This window comes from Podarcis cretensis (genome assembly GCF_951804945.1).
Source record: "Podarcis cretensis genome assembly, chromosome: 1".
Lineage (NCBI taxonomy): Eukaryota > Metazoa > Chordata > Lepidosauria > Squamata > Lacertidae > Podarcis > Podarcis cretensis.
The window spans coordinates 15,661,010-15,681,286 of NC_137170.1; the positions used below are offsets into that span (position 1 = coordinate 15,661,010).

Sequence of the window (20,277 nt, forward strand, 5' to 3'; positions counted from 1 at the left end):
TAGAAATTGGTCTCTTGGGTCTATATATAACGGGCACTGCAATAAATAATGGCACAGGTCCTTGATGCAGGGTTGTCCACACAGACAGAGTCTCTCTTCGTAATGTACTTTGCCGTACCGTCCATCTAATACCGCCGAGGGCATCAATTGGAATTGTAGTTCTGTAAAAGCGATTCTTAGTACAGCAAGTGGGAGCTTTGTCAGGTATCTGACTCAGACATGCTCTGTTTTGATAAGTGAAAACCATGGTGAGCTCTGGGTAGAAGCGATCATGGTTAGATTCCTTTCTGCATCAGACCTAAAGAGAGAGTCTCTTAAGTGCCTCTTATTCATCTTCATGGTCACCTGAAGATCTTGTAATTGATATTGGGACAAGAGGTGTTCGATGCCAGGCTTCCAGTATTTGATCTGTTCCTGTTCTGTGTGAGACATAGTGGGGAATCTCTCCTCCGAAAGAGATCGAAGTCTTTTCACATAATTTAGGCACAGGTAATCAATTCTAGCCTGTATTGTTGTCACGTCAGCTTCCTCACGAAGAAGGGCAGCTGGGGTCCCGTTGGGGAGCGAGAGCACTATGTTACCCAACAGTAGGGCCTGCCCTGTCTTCAAATTCTAGCTTCCAGACTTTCCCCCCTCTCCTGTCTTACTTCTAGCATTAACTCGTATCTGTTCTTGTTTTCCACTTTCTCTAGGGGGCAAATTCTAACCCTTGGCTTTCAAAACATGATCCTAAAAGCTGGAGGATGGGAAGAGATCAATGACACCTTTACTAAATATTGTAAGTGCATCTTTATTTTATACAACTTGGTATACAATGGCAACTTGGGATGCTTTAACTAAAAAAACCTGACAACCACTGGATAGCAAAACAATAACTATGGACCAGGAGACTCACAAGCAAACACTGAAGCAACATCTGTACAGTGGCTTATTTACAATCATTTTATAGATACATTAACAATATTATTATTAATATTATTATTATTAACATTTGTATCCTGCTTGTTCCAAGCAGCTCAAGGCAGCGTACATGAAAATACTTCATTGATTTCATCACAGTAACCCTGTGAGGCTGGCTGTTTGTCTTATTTACAAACTGCTCCACAGACTGACGCCATCAAAATGGTTTACAAAAAGGTTAAAAAAAGAGAAATGAAATACAAAAAGAAAAAGAAAAAAGAGAGAGGCTGGGACAGAGTGTCTTGCCTGAAAAGCATCGTTTGTGGCCGAAGCAGAAACTTGAACCCAGGTCCAAGTGTAGCACCTAATCCCTAAGCCACACCAACAGCAAACCTGATATCACACAGACTGTCATCAAGATGCTAGTACATTATCAATACATGCTATCGAGCAAAACATTGCAATTTTACATGTGGTTTTCACAGTCATCTACCTAGAGCCCAAAAGGGCTTTTCACAGAAGAAGCACCTTCTGGGAGTTTCTACTTCACTTTGTTTTAATAATAATAAAAAAAAACAAGACCACATTCCAAGTGCTATTTACATTTTGAGGACTTTTCCATTTTCCTCCATCCATTTTACATAGGATTCTTTCTATTCCCCTTCAAGGAAGAAACATGTGCAAACAGCTACTGCGCTTTCCTGTCAAGTGCTTTAACAAGGAACCGGAAACGAAGGCTTCCCTTTGGCATCACACCAGCACCACCCAGGTGAGGTAGCCTGACAGAGATTCCATCCCATTTTTGAGATGGGGAAAACCGAGGCAGCAGAGGAAATGCTGGAGACTTCACAGGCCCTTGAATCTGGTGGGACCTCTAAGCCAACTTTCATTTTATCCTGGCATTCTGGTAGCAGCATAAAGACCAAGCCGCTTTCTCCAAAACTAGGACCTGGGGTTGGTTTTTGAACTATGTGGCTGAGTCTGGAAGGAGGCTGGAGCTGAATTCAGGTCACCCATGAATGGCAGCTGTTTGAGTCAAGCAAGAGGCAACAGGCAAGCTCATCGCACCCTGATTGTTGAAAACAAATGTTTGTGGGGCAAGGTAGCTGTTACGCCAATGTCCAGCACACTCAGGATGCTTCTGGTTTCATTGCGGGACAAGTTTCCTTTGATGTACAAGATGGCGGAGAGGTGCTCCTTGCTGTCAAAGAGGAAACACGGAGTGTCAGAATTTGAAAGGATACAGCAACACAGAGGCAGTAGAAATATTCAACAAAAGAGAGCAAATCTGGGACTCCCAACTTTCTGAACTCGACTACTGTCCCTGATTTATCTAAGAACCTAAGAAGAGCCTGCAGGAATCAGGCCAATGGCCGATCTAGTTCAGCATCCTGTTCCCACAGGGGCTGACTAAGATACCTGTGGTAAGTTTGCAAGTAGGCTGCCGAGACCATATAAGACTGGTCCTGAAAGACCTACATTGGCTCCCAGTACGTTTCCGAGCACAATTCAAAGTGTTGGTGCTGACCTTCAAAGCCCTAAACGGCCTCGGCCCAGTATACCTGAAGGAGCATCTCCACCCCCATCATTCAGCCCGGACACTGAGGTCCAGCGCCGAGGGCCTTCTGGCGGTTCCCTCACTGCGTGAAGTGCAGTTGCAGGGAATCAGGCCTTCTTGATAGTGGTGCCCCCTCCTCAGATGTCAAGGAAAAAGAACTATCTGACTTTGAGTAGATATCTGAAGGCAGCCCTCTTTTGGGAAGTTTCTAATGTTTGCTGTTTCATCATGTTTTTAATTTTCTGTTGGGAGCCGCCCAGAGTGGCTGGGGAAACCAGAACTCTGCAACTTTTCCTCATAGGGAAGTTAATCTATCCCCTTGATCAATTTGGTTGCCCTGCAGATGAGAATATTAAAATAGTGTTTCTACATGTCTTTCCTAGCAGGAAAGGCAGCAAGTGACGGGATGTGACTAAAAGAGGAAGGACCTTGTTGTTTAACAGGTATATCCTGTCTGGGGAGTTTACAGCCAACATTGCAGTTCTCTTGACAGTAACTCTGCCTCCTGTGCTCCTGTACTCATGTGGACTAGCGGCAATGAGTATGAGAAGCACCCTTTTAATGCATGGGATGTGAGGCATTGGCACTCTAATTTAGAGTATCAATTCGCCACCAAAATGCCAGGTGTGGAAGTGTTGTTTCATTGAAGTGGGAACAGATTCCCAACCTGCAGCTAAAGCCCTGTGATACCAACTTTAAATAGACATGGCTTCCACAGAGCTGCAATTCCCAGAGTTCCCTGGGAAGAGGGATTGGTTGTTAAACTGGGAATTGTGCCTCTGTGAAGGTAATAGGGGTCACCTAGCAACTCTCAGCACCTACAGCTCCCAGAATTCTTTGGGGGAAGCCATGACTGCTGCTAGATGTTGGAAAACTGGCATTGGGCTGGACACAGATACTAGAGTACGGTCAACAGCATTGACTGAGAAATTAATAAGCCAGGCCAGAGTGGCAAAGGGCAGATACAACTCCTTTTCCTTTTATAACATGTGGCGAATGTTTATTGAATAAGTAAATTGTTCAGACGGAGGCAGGAATCCACCCAACGCTCATGGGGAAATGTGGCGTGATCTCTTAGACCAATCAAACGAAACTTTATTACACAGCATGACAAAAGTCTGTAATTTTATCAGGGCAAGTTATTTGTTGTTTCCTGTTGTAACAATTGCTTTTTCAAAATGTATCACCAGTACCATGAAAAATAAATAAAAACATTACAAAAAAGGTATTGTGTTTTAAAAAGGTATTGTGTTTTAAAGGTGCTATAGTGAGCTTATGGCCTAATTTAGGCCTCGCCAGGCTACGTCTGGGAGAAGCGAGAGAAGCGAGAAGCGTTTGTTGAGGGAGCAATCTCATGCTTTCACTGCTCTAGACCTCCAGATGTTTTGGGACTACAACTCCCATCATCCCTAGCTAACAGGACCAGTGGTCAGGGATGATGGGAATTGTAGTCTCCAAACATCCGGAGGGCTGGGTTTGCCTATGCCTGCTCTAGCCATGTGAAGATGGCAGGCATGTGATTATATCAGCAGTTATGTCTGCCTGCTGCAAAAACGTCCTAGCTGGATTATACTACTCAAGTTTACCAAATCTGTGGTGCCTTATTTCATGGGGGTGGTGCTGAGGCAGTGGCTCAAAGTCAGCAACCAGCTATCTTACCTAAGTGTGGCACTGCTGCCACACTGGCTCAAAGTTTCCAAGTAACCCAGGAGTTGCCAACCTTTTGGGGCCCCTGGGTACATTTGGGCACCACCACAAAATGGCTGCCATGGGACGCAAACCCAACCCAACATGCACACTGGACTTCACAAAGCACAATAAAATACCCATTTCACAGAAGGCAAACTGGTGAGGCTCAGGGATGAGGAACCTGTCCAAGAAACTGAATGAACAATTCTATGCAAGCCCCAATTACATCGGAGGAGACCTACATAGGGTGGCTCTGTGTTGGCAACCCGAGAAGTGAGGTCATAAATTCTTTTGCTCTTACCTGATATCTGGATATTTACTGGCAAGCATTCCGACTTCAACCATGACAGTATCTGTACCTTGGAGTTTGATGATTTCAGCCAGGCTTGGGAGAGCATAACCCAGCCATTTGGCAGTGGACCCCTATCAAGTTAAAAAGACCACATTGAGTTAGTCAACATGCAGATCCCGAGATAAAAATTAGGCCACCCATATACTCAAAATATAGAATCACAAGGCTGGAAAGGGCTAGGCTGCTATGGAGACCCTGAGACTCTCAAGGCAGAGTCCTCACCATATTCAAAGAAATCTGCTCAGGAGATTTTTGGCAGACAAGCCATATTGGAAACATGTCCCATGAAGGCAAACAGGTTGAAAACTACGTTGCTATTTATTTATTCTGCTAAAGAACATTTCAAAACACACACTTCAACTTCTGCCAGATGTCGAATATCTGGCACCCTCAAAATGTCCCCACCTCTTCAGCTCATGTTTCTTGCATCTCAATACTCTGCCCTATAAAAGTACACAGAAATTCTAGATTGCGGCACTCCAGCTTAACTTGTCTACATTTCACATCGAAGACATGTGGTTATGAAGACAGACATCTGCCTCCATTATAACCATGATACCAGATTATACATCTTAAATAATATTTTAACAGCCTAATATACAGATGTGATGTGGTATATATCTTGCCAAAGATATGTTTTGCTAAAATTTGTTCACTGGAAGCCAAGAGTTGTGAGTGCCGAGACACTGCTGGGCTCAAGGATGAAGCAAAAGGCTGAGATGGAGGAGGAGGAATCGGAGAATGACCTGAGGGGGTGGAGGCCAGGGCACAGAGGCTGGAAGAGACGGGATGTGGCAGCCCTGGCTGGGGAAGCAGGCAACCCATTTCCCTTCTTCAGCCCTGGAGACTGGAGCACAGCAACTGTGATGGCCTGGGATTCGGACTCAGAGGCTCAACCTGAGGAATCCCAGCCTGCACAGAAGTCCCCGCCTCCAGAACCAGCTGAGCCGGGGCTGGGGCCTGAGCCTGAAGGGTCCTCACCTGTGCTGGATCCTCAGGTGCAGGCACCAGCTGAGTCTGCTCTGGCCCCTGAGGTGATGGAGGACCCATTGCCTGCAGGTGCTCCACCCTCAGCCCCGTCAGAGGAAGCTGGGGTTGCCTCTGGGTTCGGTAACCCTCCAGCCTTTCCTGAACTGCAGAGGCTCAGGGCAGAGAGGCGGAGGGAACTAAGTTCCCGCAGGAGGAGTGCTCGCCTCCAGGCTAGGAGAGGCGAGACACCTGTGGACTGGGGCTGCCCTATGCCTCGGGGCAGATAAAAGCCAGTGAGCCCCAGTCCCAGGTTGCGGGAGCAACATTGTTGGTAGCCTGTTCCTGCCTGCACCCTGTCCTGCTCTTCTGCCAGAGTTCCTGACCCCAACTGACTCCCCGCCTTGGACCCAGCTACAGCTTTGACGGACAGCCTCCATACCACACCATCGACCTCGGACTGGACTCGGACCTCGCCTCTCGGTTAGCCCCTGGGACCAGCACAGCAACAGAGGGAGAGTACCAGCCCACCATTAGAGGTAGAGGAACCAGGGTCAGAAGTGGGGGGCACAGCCTGGTTGCCCAGGACCTGGTGGTGCATCCGTCACTAGGGACAGATGCACCCACCTCAGTTCAGTCTGCACACTCAACAGTCTCGCAGGGCCCAGGAGCCTCATGAGGAAGCTCACCTTCAAAGCTTGGTGGTTGGGCATGCCAACTTGTTGGGACAACTGTGTGGCTTTCATGCAGTTCTGACCTTTTCCTTGCCCTGATCTTGGACTCCTTAAACTTGAACTGCAGGTTCAAGTCCAGCTAGCCTCACCTTTCCTGCCATTTTTGTTTGTCAACTCTCTTGCTGCAGCCTGTGCCTGTGTCGGGATGAGCCACACCATACATTTAAAGTAAATGGTTTCCCCAAAGAATCCTGGGAATTGTAGTTTGTTAAGAGTACAGAGAACGACAGTTCCCAGGATTCTTTTCGAGAAGGCATGTGCTTTAAATATGTGTTGGATGTGCTTTAAATGTATGATTTGGACCTGCCCTTATTTGGAAATGAGGATGTCAAACAAAGCTTATTCCCAACCATACGTGCTGAGCATTATGCACAAAAAATGCTTCATATATCCTCACAAAAATTAACCGACACTCTGGTGTGAATTTCTCCTAATATATAGATTTGTAAGTGATTTTACCCAACACAGGAATTTTTGCAAATAGTCTTCCCCAAGGCAATGCAATTTTGTACATTATTTTCACAAGGATGTGTATTCTTATGCACACACTCCATAGGTACATGCATTTCTGTACACATTGCTTGGCTGGAGAACTGCATGGCAACATCTGGAGAAGGGTAGGATTTGAAGGATGGCTGTGCTTCCTTTCAGAAAGTGAAAATTAGGTAGGTTCATCTTTAAATGCAAACTGAATCACATTTCTCGCTCATCCTTTAAAGCCCTATATGGCCTAGGACCCTTGTACCTACGCAACCGCCTCTCCTGGAATGTCCCACAGAGGAACTTACGGTCTTCAAACAAAAACATCCTGAAGGTCCCAGGCCACAGAGAGGTTAGGCTGGCCTCAACTAGAGCCAGGGCTTTTTCGGCTGTGGCTCCAATCTGGTGGAACGCTCTGTCACATGAGACTAGGGCCCTGTGGGACTTGACATCTTTCCGCAGGACCTGCAAGACAGAGCTGTTCCACCAGGCCTTTGGCCAAGGCACAGCCTGACTCCCTCCTTTGGCAAACTTCACAGAACTTTAGTCAAATGGTTGCCATCAATTTGAGTTGAATTTATTTTAATGAAATGATTTTAGAATGTTGTATTGTTTTATTGTTGTTAGCTGCCCTGAGCCCGGCTTCAGCCGGGGAGGGTGGGATTATTATTATTATTATTATTATTATTATTATTATTATTATTATCCCTAAAAGCATGCAGCAGTAGCTTGTTAAATGTCAGGGGCTGCATGTTGAGACTGAAAAGCCTATGTTGAAAAACAAGACTTACATTCTCTAAGCAAAACGTGCACAGAATAGAGGCGTGCTGTTGGACAAGCTCAGACAAGTTCTTTTGCAGTTCTGGGGTCCTCAAGCTAACCTTCTTCTTCATAAGCCTTGAAATGTACTCTTGGACCAGAAAGAAGTGGATTTTCTCAATGACAGCCTAAGCAAAAGAAGCAAGTAGTTAGTCCTTTGCGATCAGACGAAGGAGAGAGAAGACACACACAAATCAATATAGCTTGAATTCTAAAAATACCAAGAGAAAGACTTTCCAATCTTGCCTAACTGGTTATTCTGAAAACAAACTGGTTTTTATAATTATCTAGAGCAGGAATGGGTAGAAGGCAGATTGGGGTTTACTGGAAGATCTCCTGAGTGATCTGTACTGGATCGTAAAGAATTTTTGTTCCCATTTGTTCAATGATAGCAGCAACGAAACATCTCCTCTCTAAATTATATAGCTGAAATGCAGAAAACTTTTTTTTGGGGGGAGGGGTGTTATTGAACTGTAACCATGTTAGCTTACGGGCTCTCTTAATAGGCCATAATTTGTTCCAAAAAGACTTCAGAAAAAATAAACATTGAGTGAGTTATGACCGCGAACGATGTACAAAGCATAAGAACTATCAGGTGGGAACCATAAACTTCCCCCCCTGAAGAGTTCCTGCTGCACGTTGACTGTTGGCTCTCATAATTAACTTCATTAGCTGGGTAGATTATTTTAAGAAGACAAAAGTAGGAAATTTGAATGCATGACCCTTCCCTTGTGAGTTTACATTGGCTTTTTGGAATGAAAAGCAAGCTTTCAAAGGAAAAGGGCTCTTGTGGTTTGGGTCAAGCCCTTGAGCTTCTGAAACTGAAAAAAGGTCAAGGACAACGAGCAGTAGAGAAGGATAAGTGAGCGCAGCTGATTTGGTAGGCCAAGGAATTGAAACTGAGGAGGTCTCTTCTTTGAGCCAAATGTAAGACACTCGGCAGAAGGTCTAGAACTGTGAATGCTGGATCCCTGCAGAACATCAACAAAGGGTGGTTTAAACCCTTTCCTCAGCCTTTCAGTTCTCCCCTGAATTTCAATATATTTTCACCTACAGCCTCCATCCTTTTCTTTTGGGTTTCTGGGAGCGATACCTCCAGTCTAGGAAGTCTTTTTAAATTTCTCCAACACTATACGGTGCATACACTCATACATAAGGGAAATGTGTGCGTACAGCATCAAAAACAAAGCCTTTCTCAGTTTTAAACTCTCTTATAAACTACAGTGGTACCTTTGTTTACGAACTTAATCCATTCCAGAAGTCCACTCTTAAACCAAAGCGTTCTTAAACCAAGCCGTGCTTTCTCACAGCAGCGGGGGACTCAATTTACAAATGGAACACACTCAACAGGAAGCGGAACATGTTCTGCTTCCAAGGCAAAGTTCACAAACCAAAAGACCTACTTCTGGGTTTGCAGCGTTCTTAATCCAAGTTGTTCATAAGCTAAGCTGTTCTTCAACCAAGGTACCACTGTACTGCCCATTTTCAGCCTTAGGCTACAGGAACTGATTAATCCTAGTGCCGGTCTTAGAAAAAACATAAAACTTCCTCCTTTTCATTAGCTTACCTGGCGAAGAGGGTCTTTGAGAGCTCTCAGCGTAGAAACATGATGTATGGCAGTTGCTATGATTTCATCAATAATATCAGTGCAGGAAGCCCATTTTCTCTGGGTAAACTTTCTAAAAATAGGCTGGGGGAAAGTTCAACACAAGAGAAACAGTTCAGGTTTTGGAACAGAATTTCCTACATTTCCTACATTTGCATTTTGCTACTTTTGCACATTAGGAAAAAGGAACTGAAAAGTCTTTCAAAATATGGTATGCTACATTACTAAGATTGGTGAGGGCAGGGCAACCAGTAACCTCAGACAATTCTCACTAACCCTTCTCCTTCCAGGCTGCGTCCATCACAACAAGGGTGGCCAGATGCAAAGAGGGGACAGGGCTCCTGCACTGTTCACAGTTGTGCAGAAGAGGGAATTTTAGCAGGTGCTATTAAAGGTCCAGGAACCCCTTCCTCTTTTTCACCTGGCGGTGCTGACTCCAGATTTGGGGTGGAGGCCTTGGGCAAGAAGACCCCCCACCCTCTGTCTTATTCCCCTATCAGTCTGTTGTTGCCAGCTCCTCCTCTGCCTCACCTTGCGACAACTTGCTTCCCAGACAGAGACAATGAGCAAGCAGGCAGTGGAAGCTCCTTCTCACTTCCATCCAGTACGGTTGTTTCCTTGCTCATCCCATTTCCTCACCAGATCAAGAGGCAGCAGAGCAAGCCGGCTGCAGTGGCGAAGAGGAACGGCAAGAACAGGCTGACCTTCTCCAGGCTTGTGAGCGGTGCCGGCCCCATCATTAGGCAAAGTGAAGCAGCCGCCTTAGGCGGCAGGTGCTGGAGGACGGAAACAATAGCAGTCTCCCGACTATTCCTCCTAAGCCCTGGGGCTGCTCCTCTCTGTTGGAGGACAGAGACTAAGCTGCCTGTCAGTAGAGTGGAGGATGTTATTCTGAAGTGCTGTCAGCCACTGGTACAGTGGGAATAAGGAGAGGGTGCCATCGTGCCTGTTATGTACCGAGTTGAATAGGATCCAAAATGCAGCAGTCTGATTGGTCCTAGAACAATAGGATTCAGAATGCAGCAGTCTGATTGGTCCTAGAACAATAGGATCCAGAATGCAGCAGTCTGATTGGTCCTAGAACAATGCAGCAGTATGATTGGTCCACAGGAGCCACCCCATCCAGCTCCAGGTGGAAGTGAATTCGCAACCTGATTGGCCTACAGGAGAATCCCAGAATTAGCCAATCACGTGGGGCCCATTGTGTAATTAAGGTATATAAGGCAGACGTTTTGGGGGAACTTCCATTCCTCGCTACTATGAGCTGAATAAAGAGCATGAAATCCGCACTCGACTCCGGGTATATTTCAGTGCCCTTTGCCTCAGACAATAAAAAACATTGGGCAATGGTTGATGTCCCGGCCCTGATGCCTGAATGGCAGAAGGGAGGAGAAAAGCAAGAACCAAGTTCTTATTGCCCTTTTTGGACACCTTATTTGTTATAATTTGTTTTGTAATTTTTTATACTGCCCTCCGTATAAGTTTCCAGAGTGGTGAGTTATTTCTTTTAATCCTCTTTCTATGCACACCCTTTAACTGGCTGAGTGGTGTTGTCCTAGGAGAGGCAGTTCTGCCACCTCCAATATACTATAGTAGAATCACAGAATTGTAGAGTTGGAAGGGACCTCGAGGGTCATCTAGTCCAACCCCCTGCCTTGTAGGAATCTTTTGCCCAACGTGGGGCTCGAACTCACAACCTTGAGGTTAAGAGTCTCATGCTCTGCTGATTGAGCTATCCACAGGGGAAACCCAGAGGTGTATCATGCAGCTGTAGGGTTACCTGCAGTTCCTGAACCACACATTGAATGAGCACATCACAGCCAGTGGTCTCAATGTCCCTAAGAGCATTAACAATTTTCATTCGGATATAATCCTGTCCTGATGTTTTTTCAGTGTGGGACCTGAAAGGAAGGAAGAAAGAAAGAAAGAAGCTGTGGTTTGTCCTGCCATTGTTTCATGACGTCACCTGCTGCCTTTAACTCTGCTCTTGCAGTGGCAGTTGATGAACTCATAGAATGATAGAATTGTAGAGTCAGAAGGGACACCGAGGGTCATCTAGTCCAACCCCCTGCAAGGCAGGAATCTTTTGCCCAAAACGGGGCTCAAACCCATGACCATGAGATGAAGAGTCCCCTGCTCTACCAACTGAGCCATCCTGGTAAAGATAAAGGTAAAGAGACCCCTGACCATTAGAAGAGAAGAAGAGTTTGGATTTGATATCCCGCTTTATCACTACCCGAAGGAGTCTCAAAGCGGCTAACATTCTCCTTTCCCTTCCTCCCCCACAACAAACACTCTGTGAGGTGAGTGAGGCTGAGAGACTTCAGAGAAGTGTGACTGGCCCAAGGTCCCCCAGCAGCTGCATGTGGAGGAGCGGAGATGCGAACCCGGTTCCCCAGACTACCGCTCTTAACCACTACACCACACTGGCTCCAGCCAGTGACTCCATTAGGTCGAGTCATGGCCGACTCTGGGGTTGCGGTGCTCATCTCGCTTTATTGGCCGAGGGAGCCGGTGTACAGCTTCCGGGTCATGTGGCCAGCATGACCAAGCAGCTTTTGGCGAACCAGAGTAGCACACGGAAATGCCGTTTACCTTCCTGCCTATTTATCTACTTGCACTTTGACGTGCTTTTGAACTGCTAGGTTGGCAGGAGCAGGGACCGAGCAACGGGAGCTCACCCCATCGCGGGGATTCGAACCGACAACCTTCTGATCAGCAAATCCTAGGCTCTGTGGTTTAACCCACAGCACCATCTGCGTCCCTTGAGCCATCCTGGTAGAATGCAAATAAACCCAGTGGCATCAAATTCCTAAGTAATGGTGCAACCCCCCCCCCAGCATTAACAAATTATGTTTGCTTGCCTGTAAAGTGCCACAGGGCCCCTTATTTTTTGTTATAGCCGAGCAAGGGACACATGCGCTGTGGGAGGACCTTGTTATGTAAGTCTAGCAAACTAAATTAATGGATTTATGGCAGAGGTGGAGCTTCCCTCTTAGCCAATATACATCTCATAATAAATTATTATTTATTATTATTATTATTATTAATTTATTTATATCCCACCCATCTGGCTGGGTCTCCTCAGCCACTCTGGGCAGCTTCCAACAAAATATTAAAATACAGTAGTCCATCAGACATTAAAAGCTTCCCTAAACAGGGCTGCCTTCAGATGTCTTCTAAAAGTCTGGTAGCTGTTTTTCTCTTTGACATCTGGTGGGAGGGCGTTCCACAGGGGTGTGCCACTACCAAGAAGGCCCTCTGCCTGCTTCCCTGTAACTTATGTAACAACATAAAATCACTCTGCCTGTGCTCAGGGGCACCCTTAAAATGCCTGGTGTGGAAAACTACATTAGGGAAAGTGTTCCTTCCTATTTATGAAAGGAAGGTTGTGCCTTTTTTCAGATGGTACATGGGAGCTGCATGTTTGACTTGCATTCAAAACAGTAATTAAAAAATATATATAATTGGGTCCCCACTGAAACACTGTAACCTGCCCTGCAGGGATGTAGTCTGAACCTGTACCATTGGTGAAGTTCATCCGTTTGACCATATTCATTACATAAACAAAGCTTCCGTCTTCTGGAACTGGGTTGGACAACTGAATTATGAATCATTTTATAGATGCTAGTCACTGATATGTCTGCAGAGGCACCCAGTACTGACCACGGGGAAACATGGGATTCTGGCCTAAATTAAGACTGGCGGACCTTCTGTGACAGCCTTTGCCAAGCTGGTGCCCACCAAATGTTTTGGACTTCGACTCCCATCAGTCCCAGTTCTCACAGCTCCCATGTACCTGACCCTCCCACTATGCGTATTGCAAAACGACAGCGTTGCCATTCATTACTTACCGAAAACCCAAGCAGCTGTTCATGTTTGTAACTACCGTCGCTTCAAAGTATTGGTTGTTCTTCTTCTCCCTCATGAAAATGTCCAGCGCCTTCTTGTAGCTAGAGAGGCAGCGAAGGAATGAGGTAAGGGTTAGAAAGTTGGCATCTGTATATAATTCGGCATTGATATAATGAGGCTATTATTGGGTTATGGTAATCGAAAACTAGGGACACGGGTGGTGCTGTGGGTTAAATCACAGAGCCTAGGACTTGCTGATCAGAAGGTCGGTGGTTCGAATCCCCGCGACGGGGTGAGCTCCTGTTGCTCGGTCCCTGCTCCTGCCAACCTAGCAATTCGAAAGCATGTCAAAGTGCAAGTAGATAAATAGGTACTGCTCCGGCGGGAAGGTAAACGGCGTTTCCGTGCGCTGCTCTGGTTCGCCAGAAGCGGCTTAGTCATGCTGGCCACATGACCCGGAAGCTGTACGCCGGCTTCCTCGGCCAATAAAGCGAGATGAGCGCCGCAACCCCAGAGTCGGTCACGACTGGACCTAATGGTCAGGGGTCCCTTTACCTAATCAAAAACTAATAAAAATTATTATCGAGAAAGCTGGCATCTGATTCAGAGCCTGCGCTGACATGATCTGAAACGCATTCCTTCGTGACCTTGCTATCCTACCTTTGCAGAAAGGTCAGGAGCTCTTCCAAAACCAGCGTTGACATTTGCTTGCCAAGCTCTGCGGAAATGCCTTCAGCTTCTTTCTGTTTGTTGTGGATAATCTAAAAACACACACACACACAAAATTCCAAGAGTCACCACTGCAGCTCCTACTTTAATATCCGGCAATCCATAGTTAAGAACATAAGAACAGTGGTGGGTTGGATTCCAAAGATTCCACAAATTTGCAGCGTTGGGAAGGACCTTGAGGGTCATTCTAGATCAACCCCCTTCAATGCAGGAATCTTTTTGCCCAACATGGGGCTCGAATCCATGACCCTGAGATTGAGAGCTGCACGCTCTACAGACAGAGGCATGGATGGACCAGTGGCAGCCTCCCCTCCTGTGGTTTCATGCAACATGTGTTCAGTTGCTTGATTCTATGATCATTTTTTATTTATTAAATTTGTATACAGCGTGTTCTCCTTAATAGAAAGCACGTGTTGCGGTGGGGTCTAGCAAGCCACCCGACTGTTGCTGGGCAGATCTGTTTGGATGGCCACAGGCTGTGATTGGGTACTTGTGTTTCTGGGGAGATGTCAATGTTACTAATTTGTGGGTTGGGCTCAAAGGTTTCAAATATTGGGCACCCAGCTTTGGGCTTTCTCTTTTGCTGGGTGCACCGGAACACCCGCTCACCCTCCCTGAACTGGGGATTTATTTTTTTTAAAATAAAATATTTATTAAGATTTTTTATAAAAACACAAACATACATAAAAAATACATCACATCAGAAAAAAAAAGAAGTAGAAAAAGAAACCAATAAAAACATAAGTAAAACAATGAGAAAACAAAAGAAAAGAATCCGCTTTTTAACTTGCTATCTTTATAACCTTCTTTCCTGACTTCCTCACATCTCCTTTTTCTGTGTTCCCCTTTACACAATCAAATTCAGCAATTCCTTATCCTCTTTCCAATCTTATTTAATATTATACATTTCAGCCTATTATGTCTTCGATTTTCCTTTCCTTTTAAATCCATTTATCACATGTTCTTTATAACATAGTCCCTTATATCATTTATTTAGTTTCGACATAATTTTACTCTGGTCTTACCCTTCTTTCTTAAAACATTTTTGCATATTTCTTTTTACTACGTCACTCATGCCATATTATCTTTATTAGAACTGATATCTTTATTAGAACTGATACAAGAATTTGGTCATGTAGCAAGATTTAAGTTAAATAAACAAAAAACTAAGGTTTTAGAGAAAAATTTGACAACTATGGAAAAAGAAAGGTTTCAGAAGGAGACAGACTTAACTGTGGTTAAAAAAGTGAAATACCTAGAGATTAACATGACAGCTAAAAATTTGAACTTATTCAAAGATAACTATGAGAAATGCTGGATAGAAGTCAAAAAAGATTTAGAAATTTGGTCAAAATTGAAGCTTTCCTTGTTGGGTCGGATTGCTGCTATAAAGATGAATGTATTGCCAAAAATGTTGTTTTGGTTTCAAACTTTACAGATTGTGGACAAGATGGACTGTTTCAAGAGGTGGCAAAGAGACATTTCTAAATTTGTCTGGCAGGGCAAAAAGCCCAGAATAAAATTTAAGATATTGACCGATGCTAAAGAAAGAGGGGGGTTCGCCCTGCCAGACATGAAGCTGTACTATGAATCAGCAGCATTCTGCTGGTTGAAAGACTGGCTACTTCTTGAGAACACTGACATCTTGGACTTGGAAGGGTTCAATAACACTTACGGGTGGCATGCATACTTGTGGTACGACAAGGTAAAAGTAAACAGAACATTCAAAAACCATATTGTCAGGAAAGCTGTGTTCCATGTCTGGACAAGATATAAGAACTTATTGGAAAACAAGACTCCAAGGTGGTTATCACCTATGGAGGCTAAGGCTTTGAAAAAACTCAATATGGAGGCCAGATGGCCGAAATATTGGGAGATATTAGAACAAGAAGGAGACACACTGAAATTGCAGAGTTTTGAGAAATTAAAAGATAAAGTGCGAGATTGGTTACACTACTATCAAATTAGAGAGGCCTTTAATATAGATAAAAAAATAGGCTTCCAGGTGGAAAAATCGAAATTAGAAACTGAACTGCTAGAACCTAAAACTAAGATTCTATCAAGAATGTATAACTTGCTGTTGAAATGGAATACTCAGGATGAAACAGTTAAATCAGCTATGATTAAATGGGCACAGGACATTGGCCATAACATTATGTTTGCTGACTGGGAAAAGTTGTGGACCACCGGTATAAAATTTACGGCACGTAATGCCTTAAGAGAAAACATTATGAAAATGATCTATAGGTGGTACATGAACCCAGTCAAGCTTGCAAAAATCTATCATTTGCCTGATAACAAAAGCTGGAAATGTAAAGAAACTGAGGGAACATTCTTTCACCTTTGGTGGACATGCCCAAGGGTTAAGGCTTTCTGGGAAATGATATATAATGCATGCACATATTTTATTACCTGGATGGCATCTATATGAAGTTCACTGTGATAGTGACCAGCTAGTTTTGGTGGCTCGTTTCCCTCTGCCCATTTCTTGACTTCCAGTTGCAGACAGTTAGCCAGGGAGCGTTTAGCAGCATCCTTTATAAGGAAAGAAGAAAACACCAAAACACAGATTAGCAGCAGTGTTCACATTTCAGTTACTCTGCCACCAATTGCAGGGCCAATCAAAAGTGTCTGAAGGGTCTTAAGGTCCAGGATTCAACTTTAAGTTGGCCAGATGCAGAAAAGGGTGGGACTCCTACACATTTAGTTGCATAGAAAGGGACATTTCAGCACAAGTAGCTTCTACACAACTATTAAAAGGCCAGGAGCCCTGTCCTTCTCTTCACCTGTTCAGCTGTCCCCTTTGGGAGGGAATGAGATTTGCCACTATGAGCTGTTTCACCTGTCTTTTGTTTGCCTGTTCACATGGAATGCTGTTTGTGATTGTATAATTATCATTTAATGTTCGGAATACTGATTTTAGAGTGTTGTTATTTCCTGTTTTATTGTGTGTTTCCCTAGCCTGGAACTATATATGGTGAAGGGCAGATTATAAACCCTATTTTAAAAAATTCTTCAAACAATAATCACAAATTCTCACATAGAAAGGTGGCATTTGTATGCAGGTGTATTTTGATGCATTTAATAGAATGGAAGTTTATGAGTCATGGCGGAGGGGAGAGCACATGTACTAATTCAACACTTTGTTTGTTTTGTTGCTATTTTGTTAATGTTGCTAATATTGTTTTATAGATATGAATGCTGTTGTACTTTGTGAATCCTATAATATGATTTTTGGTGTAACTGTGATGTTCAGCTTATTTTTTAGTTGTTTTGTTAATAGTGTTACATAGATGGTAATTGTTTTATTTGGGATTTGGGATTGTTTTACTGATGATATGTTAAGTATTCCATACGATTTATGTTATTTTAATATTTTGTTTGTAAGCCGCTCTGGAACAAAAAGTGGCATAGAAAAAGAAGAAGAATAAAAAAGAATCCCTGCTTCCGCAGCCACTAACAAAAATAGAACATGGATAGTTGGGGAAAAGAAGAAAGAGAGAGAGATTTGCTTCAGATTAAGCTCCTGTGTGCTTGGGAGAAGGTTTGCAAGGCATTTTGCAAAATGGTCCATCTCACAATTATCCCCCCCCCCCCATACTTTCATTTCACATACAAGATGATGATGATGATGATAATAATAATAAATTTTATTTATATCCCGCCCTCCCCGGCCAGAGCCGGGCTCAGCGCGGCTAACACCATTAAAATTACAGTAAAAGCATAATGGGGGGACGGACGGACACCAATTTAAAATACAGGTTAAAATGCAATTTAAAATGCAGCCTCATTTTAAAAGTAGTCGATAGATCAAGACCATAAGGGGAGGGAAACATAAGGGTCAGACTGAGTCCAAACCAAAGGCCAGGTGTAACAGCTCTGCCTTGCAGGCCCTGCGGAAAGATGTCAAGTCCCACAGGGCCCTAGTCTCTTGTGACAGAGCGTTCCACCAAGTCGGGGCCAGTACTGAAAAGGCCCTGGCCCTAGTTGAGACCAATCTAACCACCTTGCAACCTGGGACCTCCAAAATGTTGTCATTTGTGGACCTTAAGGTGGGGCATACCAGGAGAGGCGGTCCCGTAGGAACGTGGGTCCTAGGCAGTCACATTATTTTAGAGCAGGGAATCTGAGCCTACCCTGAGTACCAGCTATGGCTGGACTCGAGCTCACATCAGCGGACAACTATGCCTGCCTTGAATGAGGCCCGGCCAACTCCTGTATTGCATGACACACCCTCTTACTTTGGGATCTCCTATTACAACACAATAGGGGCCACAATAAACATAGCAGAAAGTGAAAAGGCACTCTTATTTGCTGAAACACTGAAGGAAGGTGAGGACAGGTGACCTCACCTAGGCCCGAAGTCACCCCCCACCAAAGCAGGCTCGAAGCTTCTCAGAGCTTTTCAAAATCATTTTTCTCAGCAGCTAAAAGGCATTAGCTAAGCATCAGAAACATTCCGCTTGCTGTAACTAAAAAGATTGCAACAAAGGTAGGGAACACAGTCCACTGTTTCTCAGGCCTTTCTGATGCCTTCTGGCCTTGCTAAAGAACCACATTGCAACTTGCTTTCTGTCTGGGAACCATGCCAGAACAAGAGATTGAAACATATCTGAACACTCTGAAACCCCTTTCCTGGGAAGGGTGCCAAGAGTCCCAATAGTCCCAAGACAGCTTTCTGTTCATGCTCAGAGGGACTCCTGAGGGAGGAGAAAGGAGGAGGGAACTGGAAAGGGGTATATATGCTTGTGCACATGACAGTGAATTTCGTGCATGCTTTTTGTGACTTATCACACTTGCTCCTTCTACCAGTTCATGGATGGTAGAAATAAAAGCCTTTTCTCCGAAACTATTCCTTGAGTGTCTGTTGACTCCCACTTCCCTTTCCCAGGCGCAATATTTTTCCCACCCGAGGGCAAAGCCTCATAAGGCTACACCACAAATTGGGTGGACTACAAAAACCGTTTTGTAACAGTGCCTGGACAGATTACGAATAAAAAACAAACAGGCCTCTTACCACTTCGTTAGTCAGGTACGCCGCTTCAAACTGTTTGATCTGCCTGAGCGGCAAAAGGCTTCCGAGATGGGCTTGGTCTAAGTCTTTCACTAAAATGGGGTGGTTTCTGATTTCACTGAAATGACAAAAGAAGATCACATTCACATCCCTTGCAGTTCATGGCAGCTGCTTATTCCAATTCCCAAAGAACAACAGATGTGAAAGCAGACTTGACTGCATAGCCACAGAATACTTGGCTCCAATGTGAAGCCGGTCTATGTTGTATATCCAGTGTTTTTACATTTCTGACTTGTTCACAGCCTTGAGCAAACGGCTGATCCAGCAAATTCTTTATTGGGACTCAAGCACAGTACTTTGCATGAGGCATTGAAACAGTGGTGGGGAAAGGATTTTAAAGGACTCGTTAAGAGAGCTGAATGGAACTGCTTTTCAACACACAAGAAACCTGAAAGGGAATTGGAGTTCAAGTGAAGTACAGTGGTACCTTGGGTTTCAGACGCTTTAGGTTACAGACTCCGCTAACCCAGAAATAGTACCTCGGGTTAAGAACTTTACTTCAGGATGGGAACAGAAATAGCGCAGCCGAAGTGGGAGGCCCCATTAGCTAAAGTGGTACCTCAGGTTAAGAACAGTTTCAGGTTAAGAACGGACCTCTGGAACGAATTAAGTTTTTAACCCGAGGTACCACTGTAGTCATAAGGACATAAGAAGAGCCTGCTGGATCAGGCCAAGGGCCCATCTAGTCCAGCATCCTGTTCTCACAGTGGCCACCAGATGCCTGTGGGAAACAGGGCCTGCCACCCTGAAGCCAAATCTCAGGGGCATGTGAGATCCCCAAAAGTGCCCCATGAAAAGACCCCAGTGATCAAGGTGGAACACCAAGAATCTGGCAGCCTGTAAGGAACTTTGGGTCCAAGTTATATAGGGCTTTGTGAATTAACACAAGAATTTCAAACCTGACCTGGTGGCAATTGGGTTACCAGAAATATTTGAAATGTTGCTTAATGATTTCCATTAGAATCAGAATGGGCGTAATATATATATATATATATATATATATATATATATATATATATATAGACACACACACACACACACACACAGACACCGTATTTTTCCGTGTATAAGACAATATCCCCTCCCCCTATTTTTAAAATGGGGGGGGGGGGTCGTCTTAGACACGGATAATGCATATGGGGGATTTCTTTATTTGAAGTCCCCAAAAATAGGGAGCCTATTATACACGGTGGCGTGTTATACAAGGAAAAATACGGTATATATTTTGTCATCACCATCAAAAGCATCCAAATGTGCAGCAGCAGAACATGCCACAGTCAATTGAGCCCTGTCTCCCTATTCTGATCAACGGAAGAAAGGAGACTCTTTCAAATACTAGATCAGAATATGCACAGGAAGCTGTTCTGCTCAGTTCCTGTTTGCCCTGGCTCAGCCTCTCCTGCATTGTACACCGCCCCCCCCCCCCCACTGAAACATGCCTACATTTCATTGGATGCCTGGATTGTTGAAATTCTGCTTCTGCAATTCCTTAACCTTCAGAACCAGCATTTTTCAAGG

General features: G+C 44.5%; 1 protein-coding gene across 1 annotated transcript in view; it reads right to left on the minus strand.

Annotated features, from left to right (window-relative positions):
• Positions 1 to 765: 765 nt before the first annotated feature.
• Positions 766 to 20,277, minus strand: part of TNFAIP2 (TNF alpha induced protein 2) — a 28,394-nt gene continuing 8,882 nt past the window's right edge. The window contains exons 4-12 of the mRNA XM_079993704.1: positions 18,703 to 18,817; positions 16,098 to 16,220; positions 13,617 to 13,717; positions 12,959 to 13,057; positions 10,885 to 11,005; positions 9,066 to 9,188; positions 7,471 to 7,626; positions 4,449 to 4,570; positions 766 to 2,101 (exon numbers count right to left, since the gene is read on the minus strand). Coding sequence (XP_079849830.1) covers positions 1,960 to 2,101; positions 4,449 to 4,570; positions 7,471 to 7,626; positions 9,066 to 9,188; positions 10,885 to 11,005; positions 12,959 to 13,057; positions 13,617 to 13,717; positions 16,098 to 16,220; positions 18,703 to 18,817 — 1,102 coding nt within the window. The 3' untranslated portion in view covers positions 766 to 1,959. The remainder of the gene's footprint in view (positions 2,102 to 4,448; positions 4,571 to 7,470; positions 7,627 to 9,065; positions 9,189 to 10,884; positions 11,006 to 12,958; positions 13,058 to 13,616; positions 13,718 to 16,097; positions 16,221 to 18,702; positions 18,818 to 20,277) is intronic.